Raw genomic sequence first — 21,490 nt, forward strand, 5'->3', positions numbered from 1 at the left:
GGGGTCCTGACCCAGGAGGAGGGTGGGGCCCACAAGGAGTGTGGGGTCTATGAAGTGGACAGGGCCTAAGAGGAAGGAAGGATCTGGGCCCAGGAGGAGGGTGGGGCCCAGCAGGGACCAAGGTCTAGGAAGAAAGTAGGGTGTGTTCCTGGAATGGAAACTGACTGGAAAAGGTGGATAAGTCACTTTCTGGGTCAGAGAGCTGGGCTCAGGACTGAAGGCGAGGAGGCAGGGGTCTCGGCCTGTCCCAGCACCAAGCCACCAGGAGGAACACTGCTCTGGAGACCAGAGACCTTCAGGATGGAAAGGAGGGGAGCACAAGTCGAAGTGTCTACTCACCATCCACTGTGGTGGCTTTGGCAGGCTCTATCCGGGACACGATCTCAGCAAGGTCCGTGAAGAAGGCGTTGGGGCAAGTGAGGACCTGAAGGGCAGAGAAGGGTGGTCCTGGCAGGCCAAGGGAGCCAAAGCCCTGACCAGCCTGCTCCCATGACCTCAGAGTGTTCTCACCTCAGGTAGGACAGCGGACGACTGCTTCTGCCCCACTCCTGCCCCCACTGATCCCTCACCCAGGACAGCTGTGGGGGCCAGTGTAGCCCCCAAAGATTTCCTTCCATGGCCCCCAGTTCAGAGAATAGCACAGGGGCTCTGTGAGGGCCAGTGTGGAGAGGGGCAAAGGTGTGGGATGGGGGTGAGTTGGGAAGGGCGTGGGGTGCAGTAAGGGGTGAGCAGAGAACCACAACGCTAGGGACACCAGAGCCACTCACGTCGCAGGCCTTCGTCTTTGTCTCCTGACGGTCCTTCAGCATCTTGTCCAACACACCACTTCGAACCCAGATGTCAAACACTGTCCGTCCATACTGGTAGCCCACTTCCTGTGCACACCAGGGTCCTGTCACAGGGACTGGGGGCTGCTGACCTCCACTTCCAGTCCACCCAGGGCCCTAGTCTGGGCTGGCTTCACCCCTGCAACAGTGGTTGGCACTCACGCAGATCTCATCGAACTTGGTGAAGTCCAGCGTTCCGTAGCTGTCGATGGGGGGACGTAGGTACTCGCAATAGTCACTGTTCTTCACCATCTCCAGCTGCCGGACGCAGCACACATAGGCTAGGCGGGTCTGGATCTCTGCCATGTTCAGTACCTGCAGGGCACATCGCCTGGGCAGAGGCCATCCCAAGACCCTAATCCTCCCAACCCTCTTCTCCCAGACTGCCTCCCCTCCAACCAGGACCTAAGGGGAAGCCAATTTCTCTGCTAGGAAGGCAGGACACTGTCTTGGCCATGAGAAGTGAAGGATGTGTATTCGGGTATGTGCAATACTGGGTGGGCATGTGTATTAAGGGTGTGGTGGGTACATGTACTGGGTGGGCATGTGTGTGGAGTGGTGGGGACCCCTGTGAGGCATGCATGTGTGGAGGGCACATGCACAGGTGGGAGGTGTGTGGGAGGTGTGCGTGTGTGCACAGGTGGGAGGTTTGTGGAAGGTGTGAAGTGCCCACGTGGGGCATGTGTTCCTGTACAGCAGTGAGAGCAGGTCAGTGGTTGGGATGCCGGGGGCGGGGGGTGGTTCTGGTGCAGTGTCCTTGCCCTGCTCGCTCCAGACCTCTCCACAGAGCCTGCTGCTCTTCCCCAAGGTGGCCCAGGGCCTGGACAGGGAGCGTGACTCCTGGATCCTGATCTCACTTAGCCTGGAAGGGCCACCACCCTGCCTAGACAGAACCGCCCCCTGCCCCCGGAAGGGGCAGCTGCAAGGCCAGGGGAGAGATTGGAGTGGGAGGGCTGTCCAGGTCCCTGGCAGCCTGCATCTGCCTTCAGGGTTTAGAGGGGCTCACCTTGACTTTCGATGCTAAGGGGTTCCAGCGCTTCCATAGCAGCCACCATCCTGACAGAGAGTCGCCATAGTTAGTGAGATCCGTCTTGTCCTGGCTGCCCACGTCGATGGCGAGGACCACCTTTGCCCCCAAGGACCTGGCCACGTCCGCTGGAGTGGTAAGGAGAAGGGGCTGTGGTGGCGTGGCACCCCTGCCCAAAGTAGTGCTGCTTCTAGCTGAGACCTTGCAAGCGACAGGTAGGGACCCTGGAGTCCAGACACCTGAAGGCCTTTCATCCCTGCTAGTGGCACAGAGGCAGCTAAATGCACCCCACATTGCACGACAGCTGAACAGCTTTCTCTTGGCCTCCAGCCCAAATCAGTCACACTGCACGTGCATGTACCCTGTGCTCACCGCCAGCAGGGACTCTCTCTGTGGGGAACAGCCATGGGGGTGGGAATGACAGTCCAGCTGGTACCTGGAAGGTTGTTGATATAGCCCCCGTCCATCAGCAGGTGTCCGTCTTTGGGGTCACAGAGCGGGGGCATGTAGCCAGACAAGGACATGCTGGCACGCACGTACCTCCACAGGGAACCTGGGGGTGGCAGGGGCGAGTGGGCGACGTGGTAGTTTCTCCAGACAGCTCCTCTGAGATCCTGACTTCAAGGGCTTGCCTGGGAGTCGCCCGCCCCTGCCTCTGACCACCACCCTGCTCCCCGCTTCCTCGGGAACCGAGTCCCCAGCGCCATGGGCTCTGACCCCGCCCTCACCATCCATGTGGACCCGCATGGCTGAGGCTGTGATGTCCGTGGTGACAGTGAAATAGGGCAGCCACAGGTCCTGCAGGGGCAGAGAGTTCAGAGTACGAGCAAGGGCTGCCTGGGCTTGCAGACCACCGGCCCTACCCCAGGGGCACCTCTATCTGCCGGTCCTTGAAGACATTGTAGACGCTGCTGTTGAAGCCAGCACCCGAAAACATGGAGGTGATGGGGTAGGTCAGGTCCAGCACTGTGTTCACCATAGATGTCATGTTCTGGGGGGAGGGGGTCATGCTCAGGCCAGTCTGGCTCAGCTCCATGCCAGGGGGCCAAGTTTGGGCTTGTGAGGTGACCTAGGAGTGTGGGCCCCATACTGGGCCGTCCACCCCGCACCTTCTCAGGCAGAGGGCACAGTGGGGCAGGGGAGGCCTGCTGGAGGCTCAACAGGCCAGCTCTGCCGCCCTCACTCTCTCTTTTGAGCAGCAACACTGCAGTGACCAGAAGGGCACAGCTCCACCACCGCGTCTCTGCTATTTCTGGCACAGAGCAGCGTGCGTGGTGGTGGCCCCAGCCTGATCCACTGCAGGGGCTGCGGCCTGAACGCCATAGAGCCATTCTGTTCTTCAGAGAACGAGGACACCTTTCAGCCCACGCATGGCTCCAAGCCCAGCTGTTCTGCTGCTCCAGACCTCACATTCCCACTGCCTGCCACCACCCTGGCCCGCCCAGCTCCATCCTCCAGTGGCCATCTATTCTACTCTCCATCCCTCCTTCCTGCAGTCCTCCAGCCCATTCCCCCCTCTCCGTGCTCCACTCTCACCCTGCAGTCCTCCACTCATCCTCTGTCCTTGGTCCACAGCCCGTCCCCTCCCCTGGACTGTCTGTTCTCCATGCCCTGCTTTTGCTAGTGGCAGGCAGCCCTGTTCCCATCACTGGCCGGTTTTCACTTCCTTTTTACCTACCACCAGTCTTCTCTAGGGACTTCCTTCAACCTACAATGCATACACTGAAGGCTGAGAGGTGCATGGCCCTGGTGTTCACCTTCGAGGGAAGTGGAGGCCATGCACCTGAAGACCAGAGCCCTGTGGGTGCTGTGGCTACCCCTGGGGGTCCCACTGCTTCTTTCTCACCTCAGCCCACTGCTTGGCCCGGATGCGCATCCGGCTGTAGTTCCGCTCCTCTGCGTATAGGGCCCCCATGAAAGCCCCAATGGACGTCCCTCCAACCATGTCCACAGGGACACCACATTCAGACAGGGCCCGGATGATGCCGACCTGAGAGCAGCCCCTGCACAGCCAGAAAAGCAAGTGAGGCCTCAGGCCAGCATCCAGCAGGACCAGCACTCTCACCACCCTGGCAGAGGGCTCCCTGAGAGGACATCTGTCCATAGGAGCAGCCCACCTGCCCCTTGCCACTTCAAGCAAGCACAGGTTTGGAGAAGAGATTGGACCAACCCTCTTGGAGACAGAGACTCATTCTCTGCAGCACTGTAGGGCCAAGAGTACAGCCCAGCACTCAGCTCCCAGTACTCAGCCCCCAGCACTCATCCACACCCCCCCCCCCGCCGCGCCCTGCCCCTCGGCCCCTGGCACTCCACCTGCTGACTCCAAAGAGCGAGCACTCAACAGGCAGGGGCAGGGTGCTGGTGTTCAGGGCTGGGAATGAATGATCCTGGCTAGTGCTCCACAGGGCAATCAGGATGAAGTATAAAAGGCTGAAATCCTGTCAGGCCATGTGCACTCCTCCCGGCTAAGCCACCTGCCAGGGCTGGAGTAAAGCCTTTCTGGACAAAGTCAGTGGCTAGCCTCACACTCAGCCAAGAATCAACACTCTAGGAGTAAAGACTGTGACCATAAAGGAAGAGGAAGAACAGAGAACAGACACACCCAGAGAGGAGGTGATGATGGAAATATCAGTCAGACTCTACAAGGCCTAGAGGCAAAACTGAGACATTACAAAATAGAACCACAGAGAAATTCCATACTTGGGAAAAACAATAAAACAATGAATTTACAATGATTTACCAGTGAATTAAACCAGCAGAAGAGGAAAAGAGTGAACTGTCCGAATAGGCCAGAAAAAGGTATTCAAATGAACTTTTAAAGTGACAAAATGATGGAAAACATGGAAAGAGCTTAAGAGATACGGTATAAAGATCTAACTTACATATAATTAGAGCCCCAGGAAAGTAGAAAAAACAGAGCAGAATCTGAAAAAATAACAGTTGTAACTATTACAACCTTTCAGTAAAAATAAAAACATTCTTGCACTAACAATGCAGACCAAGGCGAAAGCTCATTTAACCAGTCCGACACACCTTCAGAGATGCAACCAGAATCCTGAGCTGTGGTTGTATTCTGTACTCAGAAGTATCTTTCAAAATCAAAACCGTAACAAAAACATTCAGGACCATTTTAAACAAATAAAAACTAGTAAAACTCACCATTACCAGAGCTGCCCTAAAAGCATTAAAACACATTCTTTAGGTGAAAAACATACAACAAGGAGTCTGAAGATAGAGAAAACCAAGAATAATGGAAGGCAAATACATAGGTCAAGAAATGATCACTGATGACATAAAAGAACATTTTGTAAAGGGGGGAGTGATGACAAATAGATCCCTGCAACAGCTTTGCATTATCATGCCAATTACTAATTTATATTAGTTCTCAGTTAGCTAAGAAGGAATGCTGAAATCCCTCAGTCACTAAGAAACAGCAAAGCACAGTAACAACATAGTCCACAGGCCGATGTAGGGAACAAAAAAGGAGGAGTTTGGAAAGAATTCATGCAAAACAAAATGACTGAAAGAAATATAACAAATTTGACTAACAGAAAGATGGCGCTTGAAATGTTCTGACTGCTGGTGTGAGTTTCTCCACCATCTCATTCCACAGTTGGAGTCAATTTGATTCTTGTGCAGTTCATCAAGTGAGATACATGTATATTTGCATTTTTCAAGTGTCTTCCTCCTCTGTTTACAACTTCTGCATTCCAGTCATTTATTAATGCAACTTGATTGCATGTTCAGTCAATTTCAGGTTGCAGAAGTTGGTAAAATCCTCAGTACTTTAGTGGTTCGTGTGTGTATTTTAAGAATAGTTATATTAACAACTATTAACAATAGATGATTTCCTGATATGTGTGTGGGCATTATCATACCACTCACAACATTGTACTTCAGAGTAGATCTTAAAAAGTTCTTTTTTAAGGGTGCAGTATTTCCCTGGTCTGTCCCTCTGCCTGTTTTTCTCTCTGCAAAGCAAGGAATCTCACCGAAAGACCCCTTAATAAAGCTTCTTTAGCTTCCTTTAAAAAAAAAGTTCTTTTTTTCTGATGCTGAATGTGACACCATTTCTCTTCAATTTGTCATTTCCAACCTAGAAGATCATACAATTGTCTGGTTAAAAATGGCCAACAGCGGGGGAGCTCTGGTGGCCTAGTGGCAAGGAACTGCAACTACAATCCCAGAGGCACACAGTTCGAATCCACCAGATGCTCTGCCAGGGAAGGAGGGACAATCTCCTCCTGTACCAGTCAGATCTGATTTGATGGTACATGCACACAAAATAAATAAAAAAAAAAGAATTAAAAAAAAATGGCCAACAGGAACCCAGCTCAGTTGAGTAATACCAAAGATGTTGATCTTTACATATTTCATTTCATCTGTGGCAACTTCCAATTTTCCCAGATTTTGTTGTTCTTCTATTTTACAATATAGTTACTAAAGGATATTTGCACTTGTTCCTCTCTCTTTGGAACAAGCACACCAGCAAACGTAGGTTCTTCAGTGAGTGAAGCTCTGCTCCACGTGTGTCAGGAAGGTGGATGCTCTGAAGAGGGAGCCCCTCCCTGGTCATACTCTGAGCGACTGCCAAGCTGTGGGGCTGCTTTGCTGGCATCACGCCAGGCAGCAGGTGAGGGCCTCTTATTTCAGAAGTGGATGGCTAGTCCTGCTTCCTAGTCTGCTTGACCAGAAGCACTGATGAAGCCTGTCCACCAGGGGTGACCCTCCTGGTATTTGAAATACCAGTGGCATAGCTTCCAGCATCATGACAACATGCAAGCTGTCACAGTACGGCAAACTGACACACAACTGGAGGCACTGGACGCTAGTGACCAAAAACTAGCTGAGTTGTGAGAAGACATAAAGAACATACATGAAGAAAGCAAAAAGGGGGGAGCTTTGGTGGCCTCGTGGCAAGCACTGCAATCCCAAAGGTGTGCAGTTCAAACCCACCAGATGCTCCGCTGGTTCAGAAGGAGGGGCAATCTCCTCCTGTACCAGTCGGATCTGATTTGACGGTACACAACAAGGACAGAAAAGAGAAAAAAAAAAAGAAAGCAAAAAGTCACTATAAAGACAATAAAGGAAAAAAACCCCAAAGAGATGTTAGGAGGGACTCTGAAAAGGGATCATGAATGTAAGAGCAGCTGTAGTAAATGGAACAAATGAAGTAAAAGAGCTGAACAGATTTCAAAGGGCAGATCCACAAAGGACCTGTGTAAAGTGCTAAGGAATGAGGAGATCACTTTAAAGATTAAGGTACCCAATTCAAGCATCAGAGAGCTGGACAATGACTAAGGATAACAGAAGAATCATCGCCTTTGAGCTGTAGTGCTGGAGTAGAGTCTTGAACATATCATGGACTGCCAAGAAAACAAATATGTCTATCTTGGAGAGGGTAAAACCAGGTTTCCACTTGAAAGCTAGGATTTTGAAGCTCCATCTCACTCACTTTAGAAATGCTACCAGGAGAGACAGGTCCTTAGAGAAGGACCTCATGCTTAGAAGGGTAGAGGGACAGCACAGGAGAGGAAGACTCCGGAAGAGATGGACTCATACAGTAACTGGGGCAATGGGAGTTGGTATGTCAGAATTAGTGAGACTGGCTCAGGATAGGGCAGGGTTCAGAGCTGCTGTGCATAGGGTTGCTATGGGTCTCAGGTGACTCACCAGCACATAACAAAAATTCAAGCCATAGTATTTTCAATTGTTTCACAAACATGTGTAAGCTAGACAAATGAATAAAGAAGACAAAATGACTGATGCCTCTGAATTGTGGTGTTGTTGAAATGGGTTGACTACTCGACGATCTGTTCAAAAACTAACAAATTTGACTGGGAGGAGGCTCAGCCAGGGCGGACACAGACCTGAAGAACAAGCTGTGAAGCTTCGAAAGAAAGAGAACATTTCTGTGACGTTGGGATAGACACCAAGTTTTTAGAATAAAAAAAAATTGAAATGGTTCTTCCAACGACAACATTAGGAAAATGAAAAGAAAAGATGGCTTAAAAATATCAATGCAGATATTTGGGAAAAAACCTCCTAAAGCTCAATTATAAAAAGTAACCTAATAAAAAGAAATTAAGAGCATGCATATGGATACGTCACAAAAGATGACACAGAAAGGGCCACTGAGCACACATAAGGGTCTGCAACACCACCGGTCATTGTTAGTCCCTTTACGTCCACCCTGACTCGGCATGACTCAAGGACAACAGGTCAGAGCACAGCCCCATCCTACACCATCCTCACTTCACTGCCTTCAAGTCCACGGCCGCCGCCACTGTGAACCTCATCTCACCGAGGCCTTCCTCACACAAGGAGACGGACTCAAACACAGCAGTGACTGAGGATGGGAAAGGAGAAGGCAGTGTTGTGTTGTCCACCACTACAGGGCTGGGATCAGCGTGACAGTACCTAATAGCAATGTTACTGTGCTGTTATACGCCATCAAGTCAACTATGACTCCCAACGAGCCTACAAGTAACAGCTCTACACCTTTCCCTGTCCTGAGCCAACCTCACCGTCTCTGAAACACCTCGCCCCAGTGCCACAGTCACTGAGTCAATCCATCTCAACTAGGGTCTCCCTCTCCTGCGCTGACCTCCACCTTTCCAAGCATGACGTTCTTCTCCAAAAGACAGCCCCAGGATGTCTGACACCATGCAGGGTCAATACCCCAGCAGAGTATCTGGAGACAAAGTACGACACCAAGAAAACAGCAAACAGCAGCTTCAGGGAATGAGGACAGCGCAGGATCAGGCAGCATCTTGTTCTGTCGCACTCGGGAGACCTGGGTTAGGACCCAGGGCAACGGCTCCTAACAATGACAAACACAACAGTGTGTGACTGAATGGTGAGGTGAGCTGTGGCATCCAGAACCTAAGTAATGGCTGCACATTTAACTGGACACAGTGACAAACACACTGACATCCTGGGTGGGAGGGAAGGAGAGTTTGACAGTCAGACACCCACCCTGCCTGCGCGCAGGGGCATTTGAGGATGGGTCAAGGGCACCCTATGGTATGTCACACGTTACAGAGCCATATGCCGTTGAACTAAGCATCTGGTATAAGACGTAATCAAATGCCATCGAAGAGACCAGTGAGCTGTGCTCCTGTCACCCTGACAGCCCTTGCGCCCTCGCCTTGCCCTCGCCTCGCCCCATCACTGCGGCCCTCTCTCCATCTCCATCTCACTGAGAGTCTCCGATTCGCAAACTAAATGTACCATCCAGCAGTTCTCAGGAGGCTGCTTCAGGGGCAGGTGGTGTCGGGGAGAGGGGACTCCTATCGCTGCTGCCCTCACGGTCCTGGGCACAGATGTTGGCACAAACAGGTCACATAGTGGTTGGTGCTGCTTCTGTCTGCCACACATTCTTGTGACCCTTCCCACTGTGCATTTGGCTTGAACCACCTCCCCGATGAGAACAGGCCAAGGAAAAAAAGATCAACAGAAGTCCAGACAACTTTCCAGAGGTCTTCTGCCGGCATGTCTAAGGGGCTCTGTCCCTGCAGGTCCCTGGGGACACTGAAGCAAGGGTATGGCTATGCTATTAGCCATGGGTATTGCTGGCCAGGCCAGGGCTCAGACAGTGGTATCTGGGGTCCTGGCCAGAAGAGGGCAGCAGCAGAGCCTGGGTGGGGATGCTGAGCCAGCTCCCTATGGACACACCTGAACCCAGCCCTTCTCTCTGGGGGCACAGAGGGCTGGCCCAGCCTGTTCCTCCTCATGCCCAGTCCATTTCTTCCGCACTCTCCAGAGAAGAGTGGCAAGGGTCAGCATGACATCAGGACAGGCGTTAGCGGGGTAAAAGGCAGCCACATGGGGGGAGCAGAGTGCTGGAACACAGTACGTGGTTAGCAGCATTCATCCACAGAATGTGTATTAAAACAACTCACCAGAAGCCCAGCGGAAAGACTGGCAAGGGACAAGAACAGAACATTTTCAGAAGAGACCCACTATCCATGAGCAAAAAGAAGTTACCCACCACCTCAGGCCAAGACCACCAGAGGGGAAAATTTTCCTGGACCTGTAGCTACAGAGCCCCCTGGAGCGCAGCTCCTTGATGGTGTGAACAGGACACCTCCCCTGACACGAGCCAGCAGTCTCCTGCTGGGCCTGCAGGCTGGCCAGGCCCATGCAATGGCCAAGGACCGAGTGCTGCCCCAGACCGGCCTGACCCAGGCACACCCCACACACAGTGCAAAGGACAGGTTCTGCGGAGCTCCAGAGGTTGGTCAAGGGCCTCCCTGGGTACAGCCCTGGAGAGTGGGCCTCACCTTGCTCCCCCTCCACCAAGCACCAGGGCGATGGCATTACCGGTCAGCACCCGCGCCAGACGGGAGAAATCCGAGTGCCGGTCGGGCAGCCTCTGGTAGACACGCTGGTACATCTCTACCTGCAGAAGATGCATGACTGGAGAGCTCGGGGCAGGTGCTCACCACAAAGGATGGAGGGGGCCAGCGGACTGAGGCTGGGGCCCGGACCCAGGAGGAGGACTTGGGGAATGTTTAAATGTCAGGAACCTTGGTGCAGCATCTGGGAAGGCTGTGCCCTAGCCCCCAGGACTCACCAGCTTGGGCAGGCTCCTACGGGAGAAGACCCTCCGTGGACAGCAAAGGTGCATGTGGCCGGAGCACCAGCTCCTCATGTTGAGCCACTCCACTGTCCGGGCCGGCTCCGGGCCCTCCTCCCGATGCAGCAGGATCAGCTGCTTCTGGGCGCGCACAGCTGTGTTCTCCAACATCTGCTCCAGCTGAGTGAGGGCAGCAGGGAGGTGTGCACCCCGGCCGGGCCAGCAGAGCCAGCAGTGCCAACCCCAGGCCCAAGCTCCCTCCCTTGGCAAGAAATCCCGCCCCAGGCCTAAGCCCACACCTCAGCATCAAGCCCCACCCACCACCTGAGTCCTGCCTAGGTAACAGGCACTGCCCACGAGGGGAGCTTGTCCCTCAGGGCTAAGCCCCGCCCCCACCTGAGTCCTGCCCCCAGCAACAAGCTCCACCACCCGTAAAAAGCTCCACCTACAACCCTAATGTCTCCTAATGCCTTGGCACCAAGTGCTGTCTCAGATTCTGCTCTCTCACCTGGCCCACGGTAGGTTCCTGCTCGCCCAGGCCCACGATTAGGATGCAATCAGCCTGGCGGATGCAGCGCTGAGTCCAGGGTGTCAGCGTGCTGTCAGCCTGGTAGAGGACAATCCGGTGGATATCCTCCTGCTGCCCCAGCCAACTGGACAGCCGGTATTCATGGACACTGAGGGTCATAGAGGGGTCCTTTCAGCAACTGCCTGGGTAAGCAGAGGGAGCCCCCGTGTAGCAGAGGGTTTGGAGGCTAGGCCAGGTGGGAACTGCTCAGATGCAGATGGGAGAGGCTGAAGGCTGGGGCAGGTAGGAAGCAAGCTGGATTATTATGGCCTTTATGTGCTGGGGTGGACCTGTACCTCTTTGAGAGGCTGTGGGGTTGGGGGTCAGGGCTTTCGTCCACGGCTTCCTAGACCCAGGCTTCGCCATTATCATTGCCCTTGCTCACGCCTCACCTTTTCACCACCTGGCCCCATTCCTCTGTCGTTTGTGTCTCCTCACCATCTCCTCTCCCCATGTGGCCATCAGTCAGGCCCTCAGACTAGGCTACCCTAGATGTCCTGGTGACAGGCCCTGAGCTCCCTCCACTGGGCCCTGTGGACGCTGCATACCTGTCCAGGGCTGCAGAGCCCAGGCGCTGCTTTATGTTGTCGCTGGTCAGCAGCAGGACAGGGCCTGAAAGCAAAGCCAGCAGTTAGTGGAGTTCTATGCACATAGTCCAAGGCCACGAGTGGACACTGCTGTTCTCCTCGAGAGGCCTGCCCTGCACTTCCCTGTCCATTTAGAGAGTCACCTGGGCCCTCCTCGTGGTAGATACCCACAGGCACTGCAGAAGGTAGTGCACAGTCCCTGACAGCAAATGGGAGCCCCAGCCAGGCTCTGCCTTGGGGTTCAACAGTCAAAGCCCCTCAGGAGGCCTCCCATTGGCGGCTGTGGGGTACAAGAATGGGGGTGGCAAAGAGGAGCAGGAGCAGGTGACAAGGAGGAAGCATGGAGGTGAGGAGCTGGCAGAAAGGGGAGGAGGAGTGGGGTGGGAGGAGTCAGAGTGAGGAAAACTGAGGGGAGGGAGCAATAGGTGAGGAGGCTGCTGAGAGGGAGGAGTCAAGAGTCGGTGGGAAGCAGGTGGGAGGAGGGAGTAAGGGAGCCTGGCCAGAGGAAGGGGAGGGGGAAGAACTTTGCCCAGAGCCAGGCCACTGAAGGGCCTGGTGCCTTAACTGGTGACATTCTTTTCCCTAAGGGCACATGAAACAAAGGAGCCCTACATCCAAAGGTCTCTCAGGATCATGCTGCACTAATGTCTTGCAGAAGCTGTGGATGTGTAGCTGGGGAATACCGGCTGGCTCCTGGCCCTTCCAGAGATGGCTGTGCCCTCCCCGTGCTGGGGATGGCATGAGGCTGGCAGCGTGGCACAGGCTCAGCCTCAGTCCTCACATGGGACTGGAGCCTTTTTATCACAAGCCGTGTAAGCTGGAGGTGCTGATGGCTGTCCACCACAGCTTCTGTGATGTGGGGCCAGAGGCCAGGCAAAGAGGCAAGGCAGCCACCAAGGAGTTCACTGGACACCCGGCCCTGCGCACCACTTTGGCCCTGCCTCTGTGACACTGAGGCGCCCTGGGAGGGGGCACGTAGGTGCTGCTGGCTTGGTCTCCTGCTCCTGCCGATCAAGGTCATGGCTGTCCACACCCAGGACTTTGTTGTCCACCTTCTCAGTTACAAGTGGCTTTGCAGGAGGCACTTGTCTTCCTGCCACAAGAGGAGGGCTCTGGACCGTGGTGTCCAGATTGAGTACAGAGCACTGTCACCAGCTCCCAGCTTCAATCATGATGGCAGGAAGGCCAGAATCCTTTCCAATGCTGAAGACCAAGGAGAAACCAGATGCCTTCTAAACTCAATCCTAGTACAAATTCTTTCCTTCAAGAGCTGCTTAGCCTGTGGGCAAGGTGACCTAGACATGCAGGTCACAGTGGGTCTCCTTATGGAGTCAAGAGGAGATAGTGCCAATTGCTGCCTTCATGGCCTGTGGTGGGCCTGGACCACTAGTGTTACCCTATAGGATTTCTCATTTTCATAGATCTACACTTTCTGGAAGTCATCTTCAGGAGCTGGATTCTACAGAGGCTTGTTTGCTGGTACTGGTGAGGATTAGGATTAGGATGGAACGCTGATTCGCTAATGTGTGAGATGATGTGATTCGGCCTCCTATTTAAAAATCCATTTGGTCAGAAGTATGGGGCTAGAATCCAAATGCGATAATGGTCACCCATGGTGGACAGTATATGGTGGAGCATCCCGATTAAAACAAGCTTGGAAGCAGGAGTGGCATCCACTTCTGAAATGGCTTGCCTCCAGATACTCTATGAACATGGAGAAATGGTGAAAGTTACACAAGTGTTCAGGTCTTTCGGTCGTAGGGTCACTATGAGTTGTCTATGACTCAACAGCACTTAAACAACAACAAAAACCCTTTTAGAAATGTGAGATATATATATATATATATATAGTTGTTACTGTGTGCTGTCAAGTTGGAACTGACCCACTGCTGACCCGCCCAAGCAGGTTTTCAGAGGCAGTAAATCGCATGCGAGGACACCACCCATTCTTCTTCCATGGAGCAGCTGGTGGACTCAAACTGTGTGCCTTTGGGATTGCAGCTCAGCTTCTTACCACTACAAACACATACACACACACACACACTCAGGAAAGAAACTAGGGGAACACAATAAAAAGTTAATAAAGAAAAAGAAGAACAAGAATAAGATAAGTTATTTAAAACTGTGGGAAAGACTAAAGGGTTTATTTTTACTTTAATTTAATTTTGCAAAAATGTCTCTCTCAGGCTGCTCATTTCTAAGAAGAAATTTCTAAGAATTTTTTAAGATTTAGGTTTTTATATTGTTGTTGTTTTTGTTGTTATACGCCGTCAAGTCACCTGTGACCTTATGTGCAGCAACTCTGAACCCTGCCCTGTCTTGAGCCAGTCTCACTAATTCCGACACACCAACCCCCATTGCGCCAGTTACTGTATCAATCCATCTCATCTGGGGTCTTCCTCTCCTGTGCTGTCTCTCCATCCTTCTGAGCATAATGTCCTTATCCAAAGACCTGTCTCTCCTGGCCACGTGTCCAAAGTTTGTGAGATGGAACTTCAATATCCCAGCCTCCAAGGAGAAACTCGGTTTCACTCTCTCCAAGACAGACCTATTTGTTTTCTTGGTGGTCCATGGTATGTTCAAGACTCTTCTCCAGCATCACAATTTGAAGGCATCAATTCTTCTCTGTCATCCTTAGTCACTGTCTAGCTCTCTGGTGCACAGCAAGTAACCACGAAGACCATGGCCTGGATTAGGCACAGTCTTAGTATCTAGACTGACATCTTAGTGGTCTTTTACCATAATTATTCTTTTGTGACTGGCTTATGTCAGTCAGCTACGTATTTCATAAATTCTCAGTCATTTTTTTTAGCGATACAGAATACTCCACCGTGTTAATGTACTGTAGTTTCTTTAGCCATTCATCTACTGATGGACATCTGGGATGTTTCCAACTCTCTGCAGTTAGAAACACAAGAGTATGTTAGTATGCAGATCATATTTCTTGGTGATATATACTTAGTAGTGGGATTGCTGGATTGAATAGTATTTCTATTCCCAACTTTCTAGGGAAGAGCCAAAAGGCATTCCATACTGTCAGCATCACTTTACACTTCACTAGCAGTATATGAGCCTTCCAATCTCCCCACACCCCTGTTGGCACACGTGTGATACCTTATTGAACATAGCCCTTTTTGCTGGGGTGAGAAGTAATCTCATTTCAATTTAATTTACATCTCTCTATTAACTTATGATCGATAGCTAGATCAAGAAACTGTTGTCTAAGCAGAGCAAGAGAACACTGCGTGGTTTAAAATCAGAAAAGGTGTTAAGTCAGGGCTGTATCCTTTCTCCATAATTATTCAACCTCATCCAAAAAAGCTGGACTTTGTGAGTAAGAATGTGGCATCAGGATCGGAGGAAGACTCATCAACAACCTGCGTTATGCAGATGACCCGACCTTGCCTGATGAAAGTAAGGAGGATCTGAGACACCTAATGTAGAGGACCAAAGACTTCATTACGGATTACATTTCAGCATCAAAAGGACAAAAATGCTTACCACCAGACTGAAAGGCAACATCATGAGAGATGGAGAGAAGACGGGATTTGTCAACTATTTCATCTTACTTGTATCCACAACCAATAGCCTTGGTATCAGCAGTCAAGAAATCAAAAGGTCAATAAAAATGACAAAGCATTGTTGTTGTTGTTGTTGTTATGTGCTGCTATGAGTCGCTTGCGACTCATAGCGACCCTATGTACAACAGCCCTAAACTCTACTCTGTCCTGTGCCAATTGCACTGCCTCCGACACACCCACCCCAATTACCCCAGTACTAATCAATCCACTTCATAGAGGGTCTTCCCCTCCTGCATTGTCCCTCCACCCTCCCAAGCATGATTTCCCTCTCCAAGGACCAGTCCCTCCTTACAACTTGTCCAAAGTATGTCAGACAAAGCCTCAGAATCCTTGCCTCCAAGGAGTAGCCCTGTTTAACCCTCTCCAGGATGAATCTGTTTATTTTCTTAGCAGTCCATGGTACACTCAATTCTCTTCTCCAGAACCACAGCTCAAATGCATCAATTCTCCTCCTACCCTCCCTAATCATTGTCCAACTCTCTGGCGCATAGCAAGTAATTGCAAAGACCATGGCCTGTATCAGACACACCTTAGTCTCCACAGTGACACCATTGTCTTCTCTCTTTTTTTGTCTCTTTTATTAAGTTTGCTAATGTTTTGGGGACAAAACATTAGCAAACTTAATAAAAGGAAAAAAGAGAAAACAGATAATTTTATTAAGAAATTATAAAGGTGACATCACAAATGAACCAGATGAAATTAAATTTATAATATTGGAATATGAAAAGCCATATTCAGATAAATTAGAAAACCTAGAAGAAATGGAAAAATTCCTTGATATGCATTCCCTATCCAGACCGACCTGGACAGGTGTAGAACACTTGAACAGACCCATCACAAAAGAAGAAATGGAACAGGTCATAAAAAGACCTCCCCATAAGAAAAGTCCTGGACTAGAAGGCTTCATAGCTGAATTATACCAAGCATTCTGAGAGGATCCATCACCAATTCTACTCAAAGTATTTTAAAAAATAGATAAAAAAAAATAGATAAAGAAGGAATGAACACTCCCAGAATCATTCTATGAAGCAAGCATAATCCTAATAACAAAACCAGGTAAAGATATTAACAATAAAGAAAACTACAGACCAGTACCTCTCTCATAGAGATGCAAAAATCCTTAACAAAATCCTAGCCAATAGAATCCAAAAACACATAAAAAAAATAAAAATAATTCATCATGACCAAGTGGGATTCAACAAGTATGCAAGGATGGTTCAACATAAAGAAAACAAACAATGTAATTCACCATATTAACAAAGCAAATAACCATAACCATAAGATCTTAACCATTGATGCAGAAAAGGCATTTGACAAAATCCAACACGACTTCCTGATTTAAAAAAAAAACACCTCAGCAAAATTTGAATAGAAGGGAATTTCCTCAAAATAGTGATAAGTATACATGCAAAACTAAGAGCTAATATCATTCTCAATGGAGAAATATTAAAAGCATTTTCCTCGTGAACAGGAACCAGGCAAAGATGCCCACTGTCACCACTTCTATTCAATATTGTACTTGCTGGGGCAACACAACAAGGGCAGGAAATAAGAGGCACCTAGATTGGCAAAGAGATGGTTAAACTGTTGCTATATGCAGATGATATGATAGTGTACACAGAAAACCCCAAGGACTCAACAAAAAACCTGTTAGAACTAGTAGATCAATTCAGTAGAGTGGCAGGATATAAGATTGATATCCAAAAATCAGCAGGATTCCTCTACAGTAACAAGGAGAACTCAGAGAAGGAAACCAAGAAAGCAATACCATTTACAATAGCCAACCACAAATCGAGATACTTGGGAGTGAATCTAACTAGAAACACAAAAGACTTGTACAAAGATGACTACAGAATATTTCTGTAAGACACAATAAAAGACCTAAAATAAATGGAAATATGTGCCCTGTTCATAGATAGGAAGATTCCCTATTGTGAAAATGACAATCTTAGCAAAAGCAAAGGGCTCTGGACTGTTTGGTTGGTGCTGCGCGTGAGCTGGAAGCTGCTTGTTGGAGCCAATGAGAGCCTGGTGCATGGCCCTGGGTTGGTTTGTTGTTTTTTTTTTTTTTTAATTCATTTGGCTTTGGAGGGGTGAGTTCTTGTCTTTGATAAAGGTAGACTCTGGACTGTTTGGTTGGTGTTGAGTGTGAGCCGGAAGCCTCTTGTTGGAGCCAGTGAGAGCCTGGTGTGCGGGGGCCTGGTTTTAATTGTTTGAAATGATCATTCTCCTAAGTGGTACTGCATTGTTCTGTCATTTTGCTGCACTGAGGTAACTTGGAATTGCTGTGATACTGAATGGTGTGCCATTGGTGCATCAAATGCCATAATGGTTACACATGGTTGACAATGTTTGGTAGAGCTCACAGATTAAGACATGCTTGGAAACTCTATGTACTTAGAGAAAGGACAATAGTTATAGAACAGGGTTAAGATCTTTTGTTTATAGGGTTGTTACGCAAGGGCACTCAACAACAAAAACATATAAAACCAGGCCCTTGTGTCCATTTGGAGCTTGGTGAAACAGCTGGACTCTGTAAGATGGCTCTCTTGTTTTTTAAAGGTCATTGTGAAATGTTTGGTTTTTTTATTTAAGCCTCTTGTTTAGAGACAACAAGACCTCCTGGAGGGTCCTTGTATTTAAAAGTTGGGCCCTGAGGGATTATATTTTAATCTCTTGTTACTGTATTTTGGAGGAACATTCTTCTAAAATGTTCAGCACTCATCTGTCAATTTGCTGTGCTGAGGTAATCTGGGTTTGCTGTGACACTAAACGTTGTGCCATTGGGATCTCAAATACCATAATGGCTGCCCTTGGTGGACAGTGTTTGGTGGAGCTCCCAGTTTAAAACAGGTTTAGAAAAAGGAGTGGCATTCACTTCCTAAACCACATGCCTCTGGAAACTCTATGAACTTGGAGAAACAATGATAGTTACAGAAAGGACTCATATTTTTTGTTCATAGGGTCACTATGAGTCATGCTTGACTCAACAGCAATCAACAACAATAATATAACCAAAAGCAATCTACATGTTCTACACAATCCCAATACAGATACCAAATTCATTTTTTAAGGAGATTGAAAGGGAAAGTATCAAGTATAGAAAGCCAAATATCAAATTTAATATTAATAATAAACCAAATGCTATATTAGGATATAAGGGGGGCGTAATACAAGCTGGAGTTCACTCTGAGGCACTAAGGCATTCCTTAAGAGTCAACATGTTCTTAGTTTTTATTTACTGAATCCCTCCCTCCTGAGATTAGCATAAGGTAAACAATAGAGAAGAGCTCCACCTTATCTGCAAAAGACTTACCCATGATCCTTTGTTTTTGTTTTTTACTCCCTTGTGATTATCCTTTGTTTACCTTCCTGATAATTCTCAATAAATACAGAGAGGCAGGGCTTGGGTGCTTCAGTCGTCAGGACTGCTGGCCCCCTGTCTTTACTCTCTTATCTCATTCTTAGTTATCTGTCTCATTATTACTTTACCCTTGACTGCAACAATCAAGTTTATTTGGAAAGGAAAGAGACCTCAAATAAGCAAAGCACTTTTGAAAAACAAAAATTAAGTGGGAGGCATAGCACTCTTTGACCTCAAAATCTGTAACACAGTGGTAGTAACCAAAACAGCATAGTACTGGTACAATGACAGGCACATAGAGCAATGGAATAGAACTGAGAACTCAGAAATGGAGCCAGCTATCTATGGTCAACTGATAGTCTACAAGGAAATAAAATCTACCAAATGCAGGAATGACAACCTCTTTAACAAATGGCGCTGCCAAAACTGGACTGCTACCTGAAGAAAGCTGAAACAGGATCCATATTTCACACCACAAACAAAAATCAATCACCTCAAGGTGGAACAGATCTGGGAGTAAAGCCAAAAACCATAAAGTTCATCAGAGACATAGGAATGTATGACATAGGAAATGTTATACACTGTCGGTGGTATAACCATTCTGGAAAGGAGTTTAGCCTTTTCTCAGAAAGTTGAACATAGAAATTCCGTAAGACTCAGCTATTCCACTGCTTGGAATATACCCCGAGAGAATGAGAACTGAGGCACAAACAGAGACTTGTACACCAATTTTCATAGCAGTGCTATTCACCATCACAAGAGCATGGAAACAGCCCAGATGTCCAACCACAATCTAATGAACTGAAAAATTATGGTACATTCACAGGCTGGAATACTACACTACACATAGGAGCAATAATTTTGTAAATCACGATCTAACTTAAGAGGGACTGGAGAGTATTATGCTAAGTGAACTAACTCAGCACCATAAGGACAAATACTGTACAAGACCATTATGGTAGAAATAGATAACTAGTAAAACGTGTATGAGGATCTAAAGGTGGGGGGAGAGGGGAGCAGAGGGCTGGGGATAGGCAGTAGGTTATCATGGGGTTGCACAGTTTGATAGGGGTTGGGGTAGGGATGTGAGGTGGATCTGGTGTGAGGGACAATGCATACGAACTCTGTAGGCACATCAGTATAAAATAAAATTTAAAAACAGACTGCAAGGAATAAAAAAATCATAAGGTAAGGGTTTTTTTTTTCTGCACAGGGATTTGTTTCTTTGAAGATCACATTCATCTATTTTATTCTCTCCTAGTTATATTTTTCACTATGCTTGGAAGTCTGGTCATGCTATAGATTTGGGCTTCTAGAGTTCCTACGTTGGTGAGACTGGAAGACATTATGCTGAGTGAAATGTCTCAGTCACAAAAGGACAAATACTGCATAACACGGCTGTTATAAAATAGGACTGACATAGGAAGTTAGGGGGAGAATAGAAAAAGAGTGGATAGATAATGAACACTGCACTGGAACAATGAGAGAAAGAACCGTCTGACAGTAATATATGATTAGGTATATCTTGAACAAGAGTGCTCTGCAAAGTGGACTAGGAGCAGAAGAAGGGAGGGGGAGGGAGGAAAATGTGCAACAATGAATGAATTAATGAATGAAAACCCAACCTTTCTATAAACTTTCATTAACATTATAATTTTATTTAAAAAAAATCAAAAGATGTGCTGCATTGGGAAAGTCTGTTGTCAAATACTTCTTCAAGATTCTACAGAGAAATGATGTCAGCTTAAAGACTAAGGTGTGCCTGATTTAGGCCATCATCTTTACCATTATTTGTTATGCATTTGAGAGCTGGGCAAGGAATAAGGATGACAGAAGAAAAATTGATGACTTTGAATTGTAGTGTTCGTGAAGTGTACTGAATATCCTATGGATTGCCGAAAGAACAACAGATAAAAACAGCCAGAGCACAGTTTGAATCCATCAGATGTTCTGCTGGAGAATGAGGGGTAATTTCCTCCAGTCAGATCTGACTTGCAAGTACACAACAGGAAAGAAAAAAAAGAAAAAGAGAACACCCCCCCAAAAAAAAACACAAACCAGCCAGACTGCTAGGATGATGATGCTCTGTCTCATGTACTTTGCATGTTGATAGGCGAGGTTATTGGAGGGGGACATCATGCTTGGAAAAGTGGAGGGATAGCAAAGCACAAGAAGACCCTCCACCAGGTTGCCTCACAAAGTTACTACAGCAATGGGCTGGGAGTGTATCAGAGATTGTAGGATGGCACAAGACAGGACAGGGTTCAGATTTGCTGTTCATGGGGTCACTGTGAGTCATACTCAACTGGCTGACACAGAAGAATTTCAAGAAACAACAATAACAATCATTAATAACAAATGCAAGTAAAATCTTGCTGAAGATTATTTAAAAATGGCTAGAATAGTACATCAATAAAGAACTTCCAGAAATTCACGCTGGATTCAGAAGAGGCCATAGCATAGGGAATATCATTGCTGGTAACAGTTGGATCTTGGCTGAAAGTGAAGAACACCAGAAAGATGTTTATTTGTGTTTTATTGATTATGCAAAGGCATTTACCTGGATGGATCCTAAGAAATCAGGGCTAACACTGAGAAGAATGAGAATTCAAGACACTGAATAGAGCTGATGCAAAACCTATATTTAGCTGAAGAAGCAGTTGCACAAACAGAACAAGAGAATACTGCAAGGTTTAAAATGAGCAAAGGTGTGTGTCTAGGCTGTATCCTTTATACCAATTCTATCTGTACGCTGAGTATATCACTCAAAAAATTGGACTATATGAAGAAGAATGTGGCATTAGGATTTGCGGAGGACTCATCAACAACCAACATTATGCAGAGGACACAATCTTGTTTGCAGAAAGTGAAAAAGACTTGAAGCCATTTTTGAAGATCAAAGTATACAATCTTCAATATGGATTACATCTCAACATTAAGAAGACAAAAATCCTC

The 21,490-nt window shown here is 48.1% G+C and overlaps 1 protein-coding gene across 1 annotated transcript in view; it reads right to left on the reverse strand.

The window, feature by feature from the left end:
* The window catches only part of PNPLA7 (patatin-like phospholipase domain containing 7), a 53,319-nt gene that overhangs the window by 646 nt on the left and 31,183 nt on the right, over nt 1-21,490 (reverse strand). The window contains exons 22-33 of the mRNA XM_006900670.1: nt 11,552-11,615; nt 10,944-11,112; nt 10,433-10,615; nt 10,140-10,258; nt 3,701-3,857; nt 2,729-2,845; nt 2,583-2,652; nt 2,291-2,407; nt 1,834-1,982; nt 990-1,142; nt 768-875; nt 340-424 (exon numbers count right to left, since the gene is read on the reverse strand). Coding sequence (XP_006900732.1) covers nt 340-424; nt 768-875; nt 990-1,142; nt 1,834-1,982; nt 2,291-2,407; nt 2,583-2,652; nt 2,729-2,845; nt 3,701-3,857; nt 10,140-10,258; nt 10,433-10,615; nt 10,944-11,112; nt 11,552-11,615 — 1,491 coding nt within the window. The remainder of the gene's footprint in view (nt 1-339; nt 425-767; nt 876-989; nt 1,143-1,833; nt 1,983-2,290; nt 2,408-2,582; nt 2,653-2,728; nt 2,846-3,700; nt 3,858-10,139; nt 10,259-10,432; nt 10,616-10,943; nt 11,113-11,551; nt 11,616-21,490) is intronic.

This window comes from Elephantulus edwardii, unplaced genomic scaffold (assembly GCF_000299155.1).
Source record: "Elephantulus edwardii isolate Elephantulus edwardi_28Jun2011 unplaced genomic scaffold, EleEdw1.0 scaffold00289, whole genome shotgun sequence".
In the NCBI taxonomy this organism is placed as follows: Eukaryota; Metazoa; Chordata; class Mammalia; order Macroscelidea; family Macroscelididae; genus Elephantulus; species Elephantulus edwardii.